General features: G+C 41.1%; 1 protein-coding gene and 1 long non-coding RNA gene across 8 annotated transcripts in view; one reads left to right on the top strand and one right to left on the bottom strand.

Annotated features, from left to right (window-relative positions):
• SATB2 (SATB homeobox 2) overlaps nucleotides 1–15,271 on the bottom strand; it is a 132,285-nt gene that overhangs the window by 100,974 nt on the left and 16,040 nt on the right. For 6 of the 7 annotated variants that reach the window (XM_068196245.1, XM_068196251.1, XM_068196246.1 and 3 more), the window contains one exon: nucleotides 7,116–7,292. In XM_068196245.1, coding sequence (XP_068052346.1) covers nucleotides 7,116–7,292 — 177 coding nt within the window. Of the gene's footprint in view, nucleotides 1–7,115; nucleotides 7,293–14,629; nucleotides 14,753–15,271 lie in introns of those variants that run through there. The other variant, XM_068196248.1, reaches the window with a different exon arrangement.
• On the top strand, nucleotides 864–7,291 carry LOC137477322 (uncharacterized). The gene is made up of 2 exons (XR_011000931.1): nucleotides 864–1,179; nucleotides 7,069–7,291. It is a non-coding gene; the product is annotated as an uncharacterized lncRNA (long non-coding RNA).

Genomic DNA, 15,271 nt, shown 5'->3' with positions numbered 1-15,271 from the left:
ATTGGGATCAGAATGCCAATACCACATGTTAACTTTTGTACACCAGTTTGGAGGGGGGTGGCAGGGAAGAAAAGGAAAGACAGACACTTCCTGACCACTAGTCAGAAGTTAAGAACTTTCAAAGAGAGCTTATAAAAAACTCAAGTGTTCACTGGAGATTATGCTGTTGGGATAATGAGGTTATTTGAAATAACAGCACAAATGGAGAATAAGGATGACAAGTAATCTGAGATTAATTCATTATTTCTGAGCTTTTGCTTCCACATATATATATTATACTTTTATATAAATATATATTTGCATGCACGTATATGTATAAAATGTGTGTATAATAAATTATATCATATATGTGTTCATATATATAAACCAAAGTAAAACACAAAATATATTCCATTTATGTATCTATCAATATGACATTCTAACATTTCTTTGTATGTCACATTTTCCATAAAAAATGCAACACTAATTTTAGCAAAGTCTACAAATACAAGAAGCCTCAATCTTTGTTGCTTCTTTTATTTTTTAAATAAGATTTCTTAAGAGTTCTGAGGAATGCTCAAAGAGAATTCTATGGCTTTAATTGAAATGGCATGAGATGCTGAATCGTTAACAACAGTGTCTTTCAACCCCTGTGTCCATTATGCACAGAAATGTCTATCAAAACCCACAAAAAATGAAGAGGTTTTCAATATTCTCATTAAAATGTGACTTTGTCTCATAGTTCCAGCTAATTGAATTTCACTTACAGCTGTCAAGAAGTTTTGTAGGGTAGGCAAAACAGTGATTTGCTGGTAAATTATGTATATAGGGAGAGAAATAAATATCTGAAAAGTTCTTAGCCCTCTTTTTTCAAACATCAGGGAGAAAGACAAAGAATACAACTCAAGCAATGAACAGTCCAAGAAGGAGCAGCTTTTACAAGGAAAACTTTGCTCTGGATGGCTGAGTATCACTGCAAGAAATCCAGTCTGCTTAGCAACCTCAGACAAGTTGTCATAGAATTGCACAGCAGTTTACTGCAAGATGTCAGTACAAGCCTACCCCTCACACATACTACTGTTAAATTATTTGATTTCGGCCTTTTATAATGCCACCTGCAAAACTGGAGAGAAGAAAGAAGACTTTACCCATTATAAATATCCCCAGTGGAGGCAAGGGGGACAAAGGGGATTACTAAAGGTAAGGACCTGTCAATTAGAGATGGTGTAAAACTGAACAGATGAAACGAGGTGTGTAGAGGATTGGATGAGTTTCTTTCATTTGTTTTGGGGTGTTTTGTTTTAAATCGTATTGGTTTAGCAGGGTGAGAACAGTCCGTGTCAAAAGAGTTTGAGCTCAGAAAAATACAGCAGCTTTCCACAGACTGACAACTCTGTTAGGTGAGACCAACACGCTCTCTCTATTAAAATGTAAAAGTAAAAAGTGGCAGTAAGGAGTGACAGTCAGGAAGTGACCCAATACTTGGCTGGTTGATCACTGTATCACGTTTTGTTATTTAAGGTATTATATCACCAATGTCTCTCCTATTTATTAAACTCTTCTCACTAGAAAATCTTTGATCACATGAATAGGGAGCCATGACTCAGACAAAAGTGACAGTGGGCTGAGGGGTCAGAAGATCCCAAATTATAGTAACCTTATAATTTATTGCACATTACTCACATAAGAAATCTGAACTCAGGTTTCCTCTTGTTTTTTCCCATACTGCTACCTTGCACTTGCATAGAAAATAGCATATCTGGTCTTCCCAGCTACAGCAAACTTGGGTGTATACATCAAGCACAGTTCAGCAGGGTTTCGCCACACTTTTACTGCACCTTCCTTGATAGAGAAATACAAAACCAGCTTGTGCGTGTGTGTTCAATACAACCCCCAGCTGGTATGTTCCCCCTTTACCTGACATTCCGTGAAGCTATTGTGGTTCTGGAGACAGCACAGATGGGAGTATTTCACAGGATCTTTCCCTACTAATCATCTGCTCAGGTCCTTCCAATTGCCTCAGAGCCCTACCCTCCTGTACCAGCTTAGACAAATCCATTCTCTCATCGGTATTTACACCCTTCAAATATTTGTACACATGGTTATAATCCCATAAGGGGCAAGATGGTCATGCTGCTCTCACAAAGGCCAGTCTGAGTGAAGGAGCACAGCACTCTGGCTGCCACATTCTTACACACAGCAGCCTGGGGCTTGGAACTATTCGCTGAACAACACCGTGTGACACAGATCTGGTCTGTGCTTTGAAGTAATGCTGAAAAGCAGGCCACAAGTGCAAGGGGCCTACAATTAACAGTGGAGAGCAGGGCTGAGCGCACGCATTTAAACTCTTGAAGGAAACGAGCACATTTGCAGCTTGGGTTATTTCCTGCCCCAGCCATGTGCACTATCAATGCAGAGGAGAGTTCTTAACATGCCCGTGCTTTGGTTTCTTTCCTACACAGTCAGGAGAGCCACCTTTCTCTCCTACTGCAGCTGACTGCAAAGACAGCTCCATCAGTGCTCCAGAACAGAGTTCTCTGTAGAAGCACCAAAGCCAAGCTGACCTGTGGCTGCAAGCAATATCAGAGCTTCACAAACAGGTAACTGAAGCAGGACTGGAGTAGGTCCTGAGGTACCTCTGGATGTCAGCTACTCTGGCCAGGCACTGACTGACCCAAGAGAATTCTCCTCTTTTCCACTCCAGTGATGTAAGGCTGACCAGGGCCAAGATGTCTGATCTCTGCTCACTAAGCCACAATCCTCAGAGAGCATCACTCACCTCTGAGTCCAGCTATTGCAACTCCACATGGCAAGGCAAGATACTTAAAACCTTTTACCTTTTGTTCTTGTACTACACCTTCCCCACTGACCACTGCCAACCTCTCCTTCCAGCCTTCCGCTCTAACCACCCACACACAGCTCTATGCAAGCACAAGTCTTCCCCCCATCTCCAGTCTGTAGACAGTATTAGAAGAAACTGGGCACAAGAAGAGAGGTCTCTGAGGCATAAATGCAAGGCACTGCCTCTTTCAATGGCTTTGCTCAAGGTAATGCATTGCTTAAGAACCAGAACCTGACAATCTCTGTTTACAGTGACAGGGATGGGAAGGATCTCTTGCTCTGTGTTAACTTCCCTCTGCTGTTTTCTCACTCCTCCTCCCGTTCAACTTGACATCTGAGAACCATTTCACTCTTCTGTACACCCCTTTCCTTGCCATGGCCACACACAGCAACTAACCCAAGCAAACCATCCTGCCAGTGCTTGCTAAAGCTGTCCCAAAGAGCAGTCAGGGCAGGCACTCCACACTGTCCTGCCAACACATCGAGCTCAGGTACCTGAGAAGAGAAGGCAAACTCCATTTCAATGACCCATTCAGCTCTGCTAACTTCTGCAGAACATCAGTTCCATGCACACACTCACAACAGCTAACAAGGAACTGGTCGAAAGAAAAAACGCATATCCACAGGAAATCACACTGTTTTCTTTTTCACATGGATTCTAAGAAAGTAGATACTAAAAGCATCAAACTAGCACTGTTGTTCTTCCACCCCACAGAGGAGGGAATCAGCTTTCACAGCAAGTCGCAAAGCCACAGGAGAGCACGCAGGGTACACCAGATTGCAGCTACTTTCAGACTACTCTGGTCCCAGCACTCAGCACTGTGTATTCTATGTACCTCCTACCAGTTCCCTTCTCTTGCATAGCCCTGGTAGAATACCTCACGCAAAAGAAAAAATTTTCATCAGGGCATGTAAACTTTATTAAACTACATATAGAACAGGTGTCCCTTTAAAGCATGACTCTTTTCCTCTCTAAAAGACACATGTAGCAGGTTCCCTACTGTCAGGTGCGGACTCGAGTGATGAAAGAAAAATACATAAATGTTTATTAAACCTTTGTTGCCATTTACACCACCAACTTTCACACCCCAGTGCCAAGCTGTTAAAAAATTCCCATGCTGTTCCAGAAGACATTTCACAGCTCCTGTCAGAAAATGGAAGTTTCACGAGGGCAGGACTTGCTGGAAAAGTCTCTGCTCCCACCACCATCAACAAAAAAATCACAAACAGCTGTTTGTGGAATCAATGTGTTCTGCCCAAACTGTGTGGGAATAAAGAGCTTCTTCCAGGAAGGCATGGGGCCACCTTCATGTATACTTCCTGATATATTTTTGTACCAACACAGTTCGTGCTAAGACTTTTTAATTTACCAAGCAACCAGGAACAGAAATGACCCATAATAAGCCAAGTGACCACAAGCCAGTACATGAGGCTCAGGCCAGGTGACCACTGCATGTGTGTGCACACGTGTGTTACAGATCAAATGTTTGGACACTCTCCTTGGGGAGCTCTGCAGCTCCAGGCTGCAGCCCAGGCCAGCAGCCCTACAGCAGGGCCCCTCCAAGCACACAGCCCCCCCAGGGAGGCCCACACCACCTACCACTCAGTGCCATGTTTCCTTCTGCCAGCCAGGCTTTGCTGTGCTGCTGTACAGCTGGGAAGCTCGAGGCAGGGTCCTGCACACAAGGCGCACACCAACTCGAGCCTCGGCAGCTCTGCAGGGCTGCCATGGGGAGCTGCAGCAAAGGTGGAGTGAAATCCTACAGCAATTTTCTCTTCTGCCACAGCTCTTCCTTCCCCTCCAACTAGCTCTTCTATCCACCACAGAAGACCCTGTTCTAAAAAGAACAGGCAAAGGCAAGATGCTTCTCACAGGATGAAGTGAAATTGCCATTCTCCTCAGGGCCATCCAGCCAAAATGAAACAACTCAAAAGGTGACAATTGTTACAGGCTAAGTTACAGCTTAGACAACTTTTACCAAAATACCATAGCTTTGACAAACTCGTTTACTTTGTCCCTGGAGGACATGGGGACGCTTACTCATGTCACTGTTTTGCAGAGCGTGATGCACAGAGCATCCTGAAAAATGCACCTGAGGACCTTCAACCTCTCATGCAGATCCTGTAATTCAGCTGATCATAAAAAGAACTGACTGTTTATTAATATGTTTTGCTAAACAATTCCAAGCACTAGAACAGAAGCAGACTTGTCCTACAGCCATAATGAATACAGTAAATAGCTTTATTTTTCCCACCTTTTTAATATCAGAAAGTTGCGTTCCCAAACAAATCCTTATAATAGTAATTTAGTAGCATGTTTCTGTCAACTCTAGTTAACAAATTAGGGTCCTAAATTCTATAAATTTTTGCATTAAACAAAACAGTCTCAGAAATCTACTGGCTGTCTCTGCCTGCAGCTCATCCCTCAGCTTACAGACAGCTAGCACAGAGGCAAGATACTGCAGAACATGCTGCATACTTCAGCTTCATATCTCAAGAGCAGCATGTATTTGTTGAAGATGTCTAAAAGATAATGGTGGACTGGTCCTTCAGTGTGAAGGTAAATAACCTGACCAAGAGATTTCTTAGCTGATGGATGTTTAAGGTATTTTCTGTCATTCTAAATATTATACCATGTGATGTTAGAGGAATGTAATAGCTGCCTTAAAGATGAAAATACCTTAGTTTTTTCTTTTAGACTAATTGCAATAATTAGAGATTCAGCTTCTATTTTCTAGTAGAGTTATTCAAGCAGCACATCTAGTGCAGTTATTCAAGCAACAGATCAGTATCTGAACCTGCTCATTGTTAAACTCAAAAACGCAGTGGCCATTTCCTCCCTGCACAGTAATTTCTTTCATGAGTCAATCTGTCTCCTTCCCTCTATTCTCACAACAGAGCGATGCCACAAAAGCAAGGTTCCCCCAAGTGAGATGCTCAGCCCATGTGGGTCACTGCACTGGATGACATGCCCCCTTGGAGCAGGTTTTCTGTAAAGCCCATTCCCCTTCAGAAGTGCCAAGAATCAAATCTTGGCCACCTAATGCAGCATGTTCCACATGTTAGCTCGCAACACATTGAGCAACTGTGTTAACTGAGATGGATAGTGCTGTCAAACAGAAAGCTGGCTCACCAGGATGGAAACAGTGGGATATGCTGACCTTCTACATTCAGGAAAAAAGAGTTCCTAAGATGACACAAAGCATATTAAAACCAAAAAAAAACTACCTTCTTGCAGGGCTTTTACTATCATATTGTGTAAATAAACACATGTACATAAACTCTGCCTATATGAAGAACCTGAGCCTCTCTCACAGAGCAGAGTCTGACACAGGAAATGAATCATTATCATCCTGCTTGGACAGAAGTTTGCACCACCATTGCTCCTTCTGTTCCCACATTCAAATACCTAACTATACAAACCAATTCAAATCAACACAGAAAATTCAAATCCCCAGGCAGATTGCTTTTAAACTACTCTAAATGTGCACAGGTTTTATTGGTGATATGGAGAGGAAACAAATTTACAGGCTTCTCTTCCAAAAGAATAAGCACTGAAATAACTTGTTTAGAATTATAAAGCCTCTTGAAATTTGAAGTTCATTCTGGAAAGATTTTTCCCAACCCACCACCTCCTGCCCATCTCCCTCAACATTACGATTTTAGGTTTGGGTTTTTTTAAGCTTATATTTTGGGTAGAGAGAGGAAAGCTTTGTTTATTTTAAGATTTTCCTGCTAACAAAGAATAATCTGAGTGGAAGGGACTACAGTGCTTTACAAAGGGTTTTGCAGCAACATAGCAGGTAAGTGAAAACAGAAATCAGCCAGCACATTTAGACCTACAAGTATTTGCCATAAAGACAGCATGCGTATATATGAAACCATTATCTACAATGCATAATTTAAAAAATGAAAGACTACAATATGCTGTTCAAAACTGCCCTGATACAAAGAGGAATACTGGATGCCATCTGTCTGTACACCTAAAGGTTGTATCTTCTGTGCTGACTTCCTGGAAGCAGCAACCTGCCTCGTGGTGCAGAACAAGTATGTCATGAATATCCCGACTGATCGTTATCAACAGATTTCACACTTCAGCAAGATCTAGCTAATGCTTTCTATACAGGCTAAAAATGTAGGGCTTGTTATACACCTAGTTTAGGATTAAGCAATTAACACAACTGATGTAAACACTTCCAAGACTTGCTACCAATTTTCTTACTTTTTCCTTACATCAAACAACCTCAGGTGCTGTCATCTGCAGTGCAGAGAAGTGGGAAAAAACTATTGAATACCTTGTGCCTGAGCTGCAGAACTGTGGGAATACCCCAGAGCCAGGAGCGCTGTCTCCACCAGCTGGCTAAAGAGCACATCTTTGCGAACCAGAACGAACTCAGCATGCTCTTCTCGATTATCGTATTCAAGAGAGGCGTCTGACTGCTCCACCACACAAAAGACTGGAATCATCAAACCTACATAGAAAAAAACACCAAAAAAAAAAAAAAACCAACAAAGCATCAATAAGAGGAACATGAACTGTGTCACATATGTCTAATTAAACTTATAAATTAACACACCTCCTAGAAGACTCATCATAAGTGGAAATCTGCTTTTCTTCCTTGTGGGATAACTTTTGTTTTCTTTCCAAGGAAAATACTGAAGTCTCATCACTTCACTCATTTAAAAACCACACTAAAAGCTCTAGAGAATACAGTTCAGGAACAGAATCATAGCCAGCACGAAGATGAACAAGACTTCCTAATAAGACTTTTTCAACACTGCAGAAGTTTTCTACAGTTCCATGAATGTCCCTATTTCTTTCAGGTCATTTCTCCACATTCAGCCATATGAAAACCTGACCCACAAATGCTATTTCTGCTTCTCTCTACACAGTGAACATATGGAGAAATCAGCAGAGGCTGGTCCCCTTGGGGGGCCCTGGGATATTTGTGCATTTTCAGACCATGGCCAGTCTTCTCACTGTGCAAGGAAAACACTTCTGAATTTATTTTGTTGAAAATTATAATCTTGTGTTGGCAGCTGATGGTCACTCAGACCCAGAGAGACCAATGGCTGTCTTTCTGCTGCATCCATGAGGAGTGTGAGAACAACTCTTTTGGAAAAAGAATCAAGGATGAGGAGGAACCACAGAAGTGAAGAACTCAGGGGGTGGTCTGGATTCAATTTTGTTGTGTTTTATTGCAAATCTACTTTTGTGGTTACAGGATCAAGTTATCTATAGCATTAGATAAATTGTGAGGCATGAACTTTAAGGGATTCAAAACTACAGGCAGTAGAGAAATGTGCCAATTCGCAGGACACAGCCCCACAGTGCATTCCCAGAAGGAAGAGGGAACAGACTGAAAACCTACAGAACTGCATGGCCATTTCCACCACCTGCTACAGGCCAGTCTACCTTCAGTCACAGACATTTTTTACCTGGTTACATATCACTTGTTAGTCCCTAGGTAAACTAGAAAATATTGGTGCAGAGAACAATCTCAGCCTAAAGCAGTTTTCCAAATGTGCCATCTAAGGCTCATAACGTCACCAGCAAGTCCACCTCTAAATCCTGTTCTTCAGAATGAAACATAACCATTTCCAGTAGACAATAACTACAAAAAATATCCGAGTGTATTTATGAATTTCAGACACAAATCACTGTATTCCTGGACCAGACACTTCTTTAAGGGAAAAAGAAGAAAAAGCCACATTTCAGTTCTCCTTCACGAAGTCTACTGAGTATTTTTGAGCTACTGTCAGTAGCTTCAAAACCTAGTATTTACAAACCAATAGCTGTATATCCCTTCAGAGAAGTCACCCTGCCCTGGAATAAATACAGTCATATCAGTATCTGCTAAGGAACTTCAATACTCCTTGTCTTAAATTTTGAGAAACTAGATCTACTTTAAAATATATGTTAGATACACAATTCTCAGTTAGTGACTTATCTAGCACAAAATGGCTCTCAATTTGACATTCTAACTGCAGAAGCTACACACCACAATATCCACTTGATGTGTTTCAGCTCTTTATTTTAAAACATATCCCAAAGTAACATGAAAGAAGGTTAAAGCATCACATTGATACTGCTCCCTCTTCACTGCTTGAATCTGGGTTAAACTGATGCATTTTGCAAGTTCAAGCAGCCAAATTCTAACACTTAGTGCTAAAAAAACTCAGTGAAAAAAAACCTTCTAGGTGCTTTGCTGAAGAGACAGCACATGGGTGATCATGTTCCTCTGAAATATGTGACAAAATTTCTTTTCCTACCAAAGGTTAAAATCTGAATTCTCTTTGTCCATACACCATTTAACTAGTTAAAAATAAGTCTCTTTAAGTGACAAACTTTCAATCCTGTCGAACATACAGGCTGTCACAGCACTTTTGATGGGGCTATTAATGTCTTAGCAAAAGATTAAGATAATTGGCCAAATGCTGAGGCTGTAGTATCAGTTGTGCAAATTACATTTTGGCAAGACAGAAAAGGTGGTGAAGCAAACTGATGAGAGGGATGTCACACTGTCTTTTATGCTTCTGCTGGATGCTTTCCTTGTCATACAACAGTCTCTTTTTCAGCACAGGAGAAGCACCTATTCTCTGCACTCATCCTTTACTGTCTGAGTACAATCAGGATCTCAAATGCTAGAACAGATGCCATACATCACTTTATGGATAGCACAAAGGACCCCACACAACTCCTGTCCATGATGACTTTCCTGCCCCTTCGTGCTGCCTATGCTTGTAGGAACCCTGCTAAAGAAACAGCTTTTGGAAAAACATCTCTGAACTCAGTGACCCAGAGTAACTGATGATAAGCTCTATTAGTACCTTAAAAACAGAGAGCAAAGGGCAGGTTACCACATCTGTCTGATGTGATCTGATACTGACCCATTCTCATGCCTCTCACTAAATCACCTGGAACCTTAATACTGATTTTAAAAATAAATAAAAAGCAACAGTAACCAAACTTATTTCCAAGCCAACCTCACTCCAAGGAAGTTTCAACTGCTTTGCTCTCTATTTCACATGAGAGAGTTAAACTGTTGTATCACCATCAAACTTACTACCTCAAACGTCTCTGTTTCTTAGTGTTATCTGAAAATAAATACATTTCAGTACATTGGAATCAAAAGGAAAAACTTCTGCAGACGCCAACATGCTCTTTACATGCTGATATACACCATGGCTTGCTCCTACATGCATGTATTACACCTCCAGCTCGCTACAGGACCCTCAGAGAAGAGTAATACAAGTTAGTCACTACTCACTGTCATTCCAGTTGAAGAACTTGGAGCAGTACTGAGAGAGCTGGAGACCAAGCATCCATAATAGTCTCACATGCGGTGCTACTGCAGGGCAAGCCAGCCTTACTCATGAATCCTGGATCTCCTCAGCTCTTTCCCTAACGAGCCATCAGCCAGAATCCCTGTCATCCTCCCTCGCCTGTGCACACGCACCCGGCGGCTGAGGTCCCCTGGCACTGAACTGGCGTGCACCCGCTCCCCCAGCTTTAGAGAGAGGCTGCAGGCAGCGATGCTGCACAGCTCATGGTGCATGACACACGGCACTGCTTTTCACAGGGAGAAAACAAGGAGTTTTCCGAGGGCTGAAAAGGAAAGAGTTTGTTTCCTTAAAGGACAAACACTACGCTAGCATGCACACAAAACAGTACCAGCAATTGCAAATCCCACTAAAGGCTTTTACTCCTTGATTTTGATTAATGTAACTGACTCATGAACAGCTCTTTCACGCTTCCCGCAGAGCTTTGACCCCATATAGATGTCATCTGCATAAAATGTCAGGGGAGCATAAACCAAGATCTACAGAAAGGCTTTTATAAGGACATCCATACACAGCAAGAATTCCATCTAACCAACGAAAGAGAGCAGTGCAAAACTGTTCCTACCATTATCCAGAAGATTAGAATGGTTAGCAGCAACCAGTACCTCTGTATAACATACACATTTAAAGCAAATCAGAGATGAGATTTAAGCTCTGCTGCTGCTTTCATGGAAAAGCTGCAGTGTACACAGAGTCTCTGTAAATACACTTGCACTTTTTGCCAAGATTCTTCTAAGGGCCAGAGAAATAAAGAAGAAAATAAATATGTATCAAAGAGACCAAATGCACATTTTCTCCTCCTCGCCCATTTTAATATATAGTTTTATTTCACTGGGGAGTAATCAATTATTTAAAAATTAAGGAAAGAGAAATAGATATTTCATTAAAGAAATGAAAACCCAAGATAGTCTGCTGCATACAGCATCCATTTTTACAAAAAAGGACTTGGAGCCAGTTAAAAGCATTATCAACCTGCAATCATATAGCTCCCCGGAAAACATTTTCAATTGTAAGCCTCCCAAGTAAAAGCTGCAGATTTCTAATGACAAACTGGAGGGAAGAGAAGAAATCAGGTATTAGAAAGTCCTGCACTGTTTCTTCTGTTTATTTGCAAATAATAATTGGTTCAGCACATGCTTTTTTAAGTAATAGATGTGATACTATTGCACTTAACTTCTATGCATGGTCTGCTTGCACAGAAGCATCACAGGCAGAGAGGAAAGCTGAGAGCTCTTACAGCCACCCACCTCTCCAGCCATTAAATAGGGAACAGTGCATGGATGCTTGTGCATCCTAAAAAGAACAAAATGAAGATCAACTAGAAAGAGAAAGCACCAATAAAATTCATGTCTTTTTAGACTAAAATCTCTTTCCATCAGGACAAGTTTTAAGTCCCATCTACGGGTTCTTTAATTTTATCTAATTTGAACAATTTCCAAACATCAAGTTGATTAATTTCAACAGCATGGTGTTATGGAAAGATTTACTGTACAGGGATTGTCTAGCAGGGAATTAATAAAGAAGCCAGTTCTTTGCCCTGAGTAACATGAGGTTTTAAGACTTCCCAGATTTCCAGTGGGAATACTTCACAGCACAAGCATGTTTTCTTCTGGGAGCGAAACCCACCAAAATTATTAAAAACTGAGATCAAATGGTGGTGTCAAACCCAAAGGAAATCATTCTATAGTGGAGAGATTTTTATCAAGTGAAGAAAGTGGAAAATAAAGTTTTTGTTGCTGTTATGCTTTGGGTTTTTAGATTTTGTTTGTTGGCTATTTTTTTTGTTTTGTTTTAAACAGAACAGACACACATGCAGAGTAATCTCCCTCAATGACAAATTTCTATGGTTTGGAGTTCAGAAACCAGGGCATCTACTTCAAAATTCATAAACTACTGAAAATTCTTCATTACTTTATGTAGCAAACATTTTGCCTAGCAGAGACTGCAACATGGGCCACTCTCTAGGCTGGCCTGTCCACCACAGAGGGAAAAAAAAAAAAAACCTACGTAAGAGCAAGAGCAGAATCCACAAATGCTTATTTCCACGCACACCTAAAAACCACTGAAGTACAAGCAACTTTGGTTGGACTTCTAAAATGAGGCCCTTACTCTACAACAGAAATTAAGAAGCCCAATTAGCAAAGCATGGATTGTCTGTCTTGAGGAAATTATCTAGATGAAGATTCCACAGAGTCAACAATAATGCATGCTTCCACAACTGGCAGTAACCACAGGAAGCAATCAAACTACAAACATTTCCTAAACCTAATCTGCTTCTGTTTTTTTCTTTAGAGAGAGACCTCTATCCAGCAAAGGCATTCATGGGGAAAGCAGTCTATTTATTTATTTCTCTCTGCACTGCAGCAGAGCTGACCTTACATATACAGATTTGGGATTTTAACTGTCTTTCCATTTGGGATTTTAACTGTCTTTCCCTTTCTTCTAAACAAATCTGAAAAATAACCTAAACTGAGAAAAATGCTTTAAAAGGCAGAAATGGGCACAGGAGAGGTTTGCCAGTTCTCCTTTTCGCACCCTGCAACTCTGATTGAAAAGGCAGAAGTCAATTCAGTTTGACAGCTTTCATTACGCAGAAATACCAGAATTTCTGCAGCAAAGATGCCACCCTGCATCCCGAAGTGCAGCACAAATCTGTAACTTCCTTTTTGAAAAACTTATCCCCACCACTAAGTTCATTTAAAAAAAGGAAAATAAAAAGGGAAGCTTTAAAGCCTCAGTGTGCCACTTCTTCAAAACAGCGTAAACTGCAAATCCTGAAGTGATCAGAAATTAAAATCTAGTTAATGTGTTAATCAATCAGGATGTTTCTACTAAGGACTTGACTAGCTGAACAAACATAAAATCAGAGAATCATTTCGCTTGGAAAAGACCTTTAAGATCCCATGTAACAAGATAAATTTGTAATTAGAAAAATTAACTGCACTCCAAAATGTGGGGTATTTTGTCCAGTTGGCTGGGGCTTTTTCAAGAGGAAAGACACCAAACAGTATCAGAAAAAATAGGTAGGTTTTTTTAATCTCAACAATACTTCTGTTTAGATCACAGCATAGCTATAGCTGATGGTGATGTGAGAACTCCAGAAAATCCTGCAGAGTCCAGCTGAGGGCTGCAGATGCAGGAGATACAAGGACAGGCTAAACAAGCACAATCACACCATTTCCACCAGGCCACACATACGCGACTGTTCACACTCAAGAAGTTCTGCCCGTGGCCGGGCAATTCCATGATAAAGTGGAAGAGACAGAGCTCCCTCATTTCAGCAAGCATTAGGCATGTCCATTAAAGCTCACTTTCAAGTTACACCATAAATTACGAATACAATTAAATCGGTCAGAATATAAGTTGTTGGCACTTAACTTATTTACAATAAATGCTCGGTTTGGGTAAATGGACTGTGTTCCAGCCTTTTACTTATCAAGCACCAGCTTACAACAGCCTTATTATGAAGCTGAGAATTCTTTCGCTGTAAATCTTTTTTAATAGGGACTGAAGGAATGACTTTGCAGTTGTTTGTCACTAACCACTCGGAACCACGTGAAGAAAGCTGTGTGCACACACTGACAGGCGGCCAGCAGGAAATCGCTATGTCAAATACAGGAGACTGTACCAAGACCTTTGCCACTGTGCAATCTTATGTGGCATCAAGCACCTCATTACAGCAAAAGGTTTTGTTTAAAACCAAGGACCCTACTTTCTGCTAATCCTCTGCTCTCCAGTGTGTTCTAGACAAAATGCAAGATATCTGATTTTGCATATAAGCAGTAATGTGATGCTGTTAAACTCCTACTCTTCATGGGTTTATAAACCCACTGCAAATAATTTGTTCCAGGATGCAATTTAGTAAAGAAGAGCTCAGTCCACAGATGATTTTAATACAACGTTTGCCAAAGAAACAAAATCATGTTAAATAACATTACATTGTAGAATTTTTCTTCTTAGGAGGGCCAGAGGAAGCAAAACTAAGGACAATATCTTTCTACTCCTCCTCGGCTATTTTTTCTGGCTTTACATATTCAATAAATCTGTAGGCAGGAAATGCATTTCTACATTTTATATTTTAGCCAATGGCGAATGCAAACCACAAGGTATTATTTACATCTTTCTTCAGCTTCCAGTCCTTTTTGTGGCTTCAGTCTCCCAGCTATTGCAGCTATCCCAGATCTCAGGAAGTCTTATAAATAAGTCACTACCATCTCTGCAGATGTCCTCTGCTTCTGACAGCTTAACTACCCAAAGAATCCTTCTCCTAGCTGAAATAACAGCCTTACTGTTTAACACAAAATATTTCAGGCCACTATCCCACCACAGAAACATATTATGAAACTCATAACTTGATTCAATAATGCTTGAATTTCTAAAAAAACTGGTAAAAAAGAAAAGCCACATTTAGAGTGTGTGCTGCGACAAACAAGAAATGAGAAATAGAAAAACACCGAGCATTTACCTCTGGCACAGCCTCTCCTGCAGCGTGTCTGGGACAGAAGTGCTGCTCACGGGAGATGAGACCTTTTCTTAGTCAAAGCAAATCAGCTGTTTCTGGTAACAAATCCCCTTTGCTAAAGCAGCTGCACTAACTCAACCCGAAGTTTGAATCTGTCCCACCTGTTGAGTTCACAGAGTAGGAACAGGAGCAACCCCACTGGGGCTTTGTGCCACCCTGTTAGCCCAGGGACAGCCATGCACAGGGCAGCCAGGAGGCAAGTGCAATTAAAGCACTTTATAATAAAGCACTTCCACCTCTCTCATTAAACAAGCAGAACTGAGAGCAATGATAGCCCAGAGCTCCAAATACTGCTTTGAGGGAGCCCGAGTGAGAAGGCAGCACAAAGGGCTGTCTAGGTTCCTCCAGCAGAAAGCTCAGCCCCCCTGTGCACCAACACCCACGGCATGCAGGAATCCGGGGGGGTACCAGCACCATGCTGTCCACCAGAATCACACGCAAGCCTTCCAAGCCATGGAAGAGAATCCTTGAATCAGTTAGGTTGGAAAAGAGCACTTAAAATAATTAAGTCCAACTGTTCCCATTGAAAGTAAAAAGGTGAAGACACTATAGCTACATTTTTCCTAAATAAAACAGGTCAGTTGT

The sequence above is a fragment of the Anomalospiza imberbis genome, chromosome 7, assembly GCF_031753505.1.
Source record: "Anomalospiza imberbis isolate Cuckoo-Finch-1a 21T00152 chromosome 7, ASM3175350v1, whole genome shotgun sequence".
Taxonomy (NCBI): domain Eukaryota; kingdom Metazoa; phylum Chordata; class Aves; order Passeriformes; family Viduidae; genus Anomalospiza; species Anomalospiza imberbis.
The sequence above is the reverse complement of the archived record's forward strand: the minus strand, read 5'-3'. Positions and strand labels throughout refer to the sequence as shown.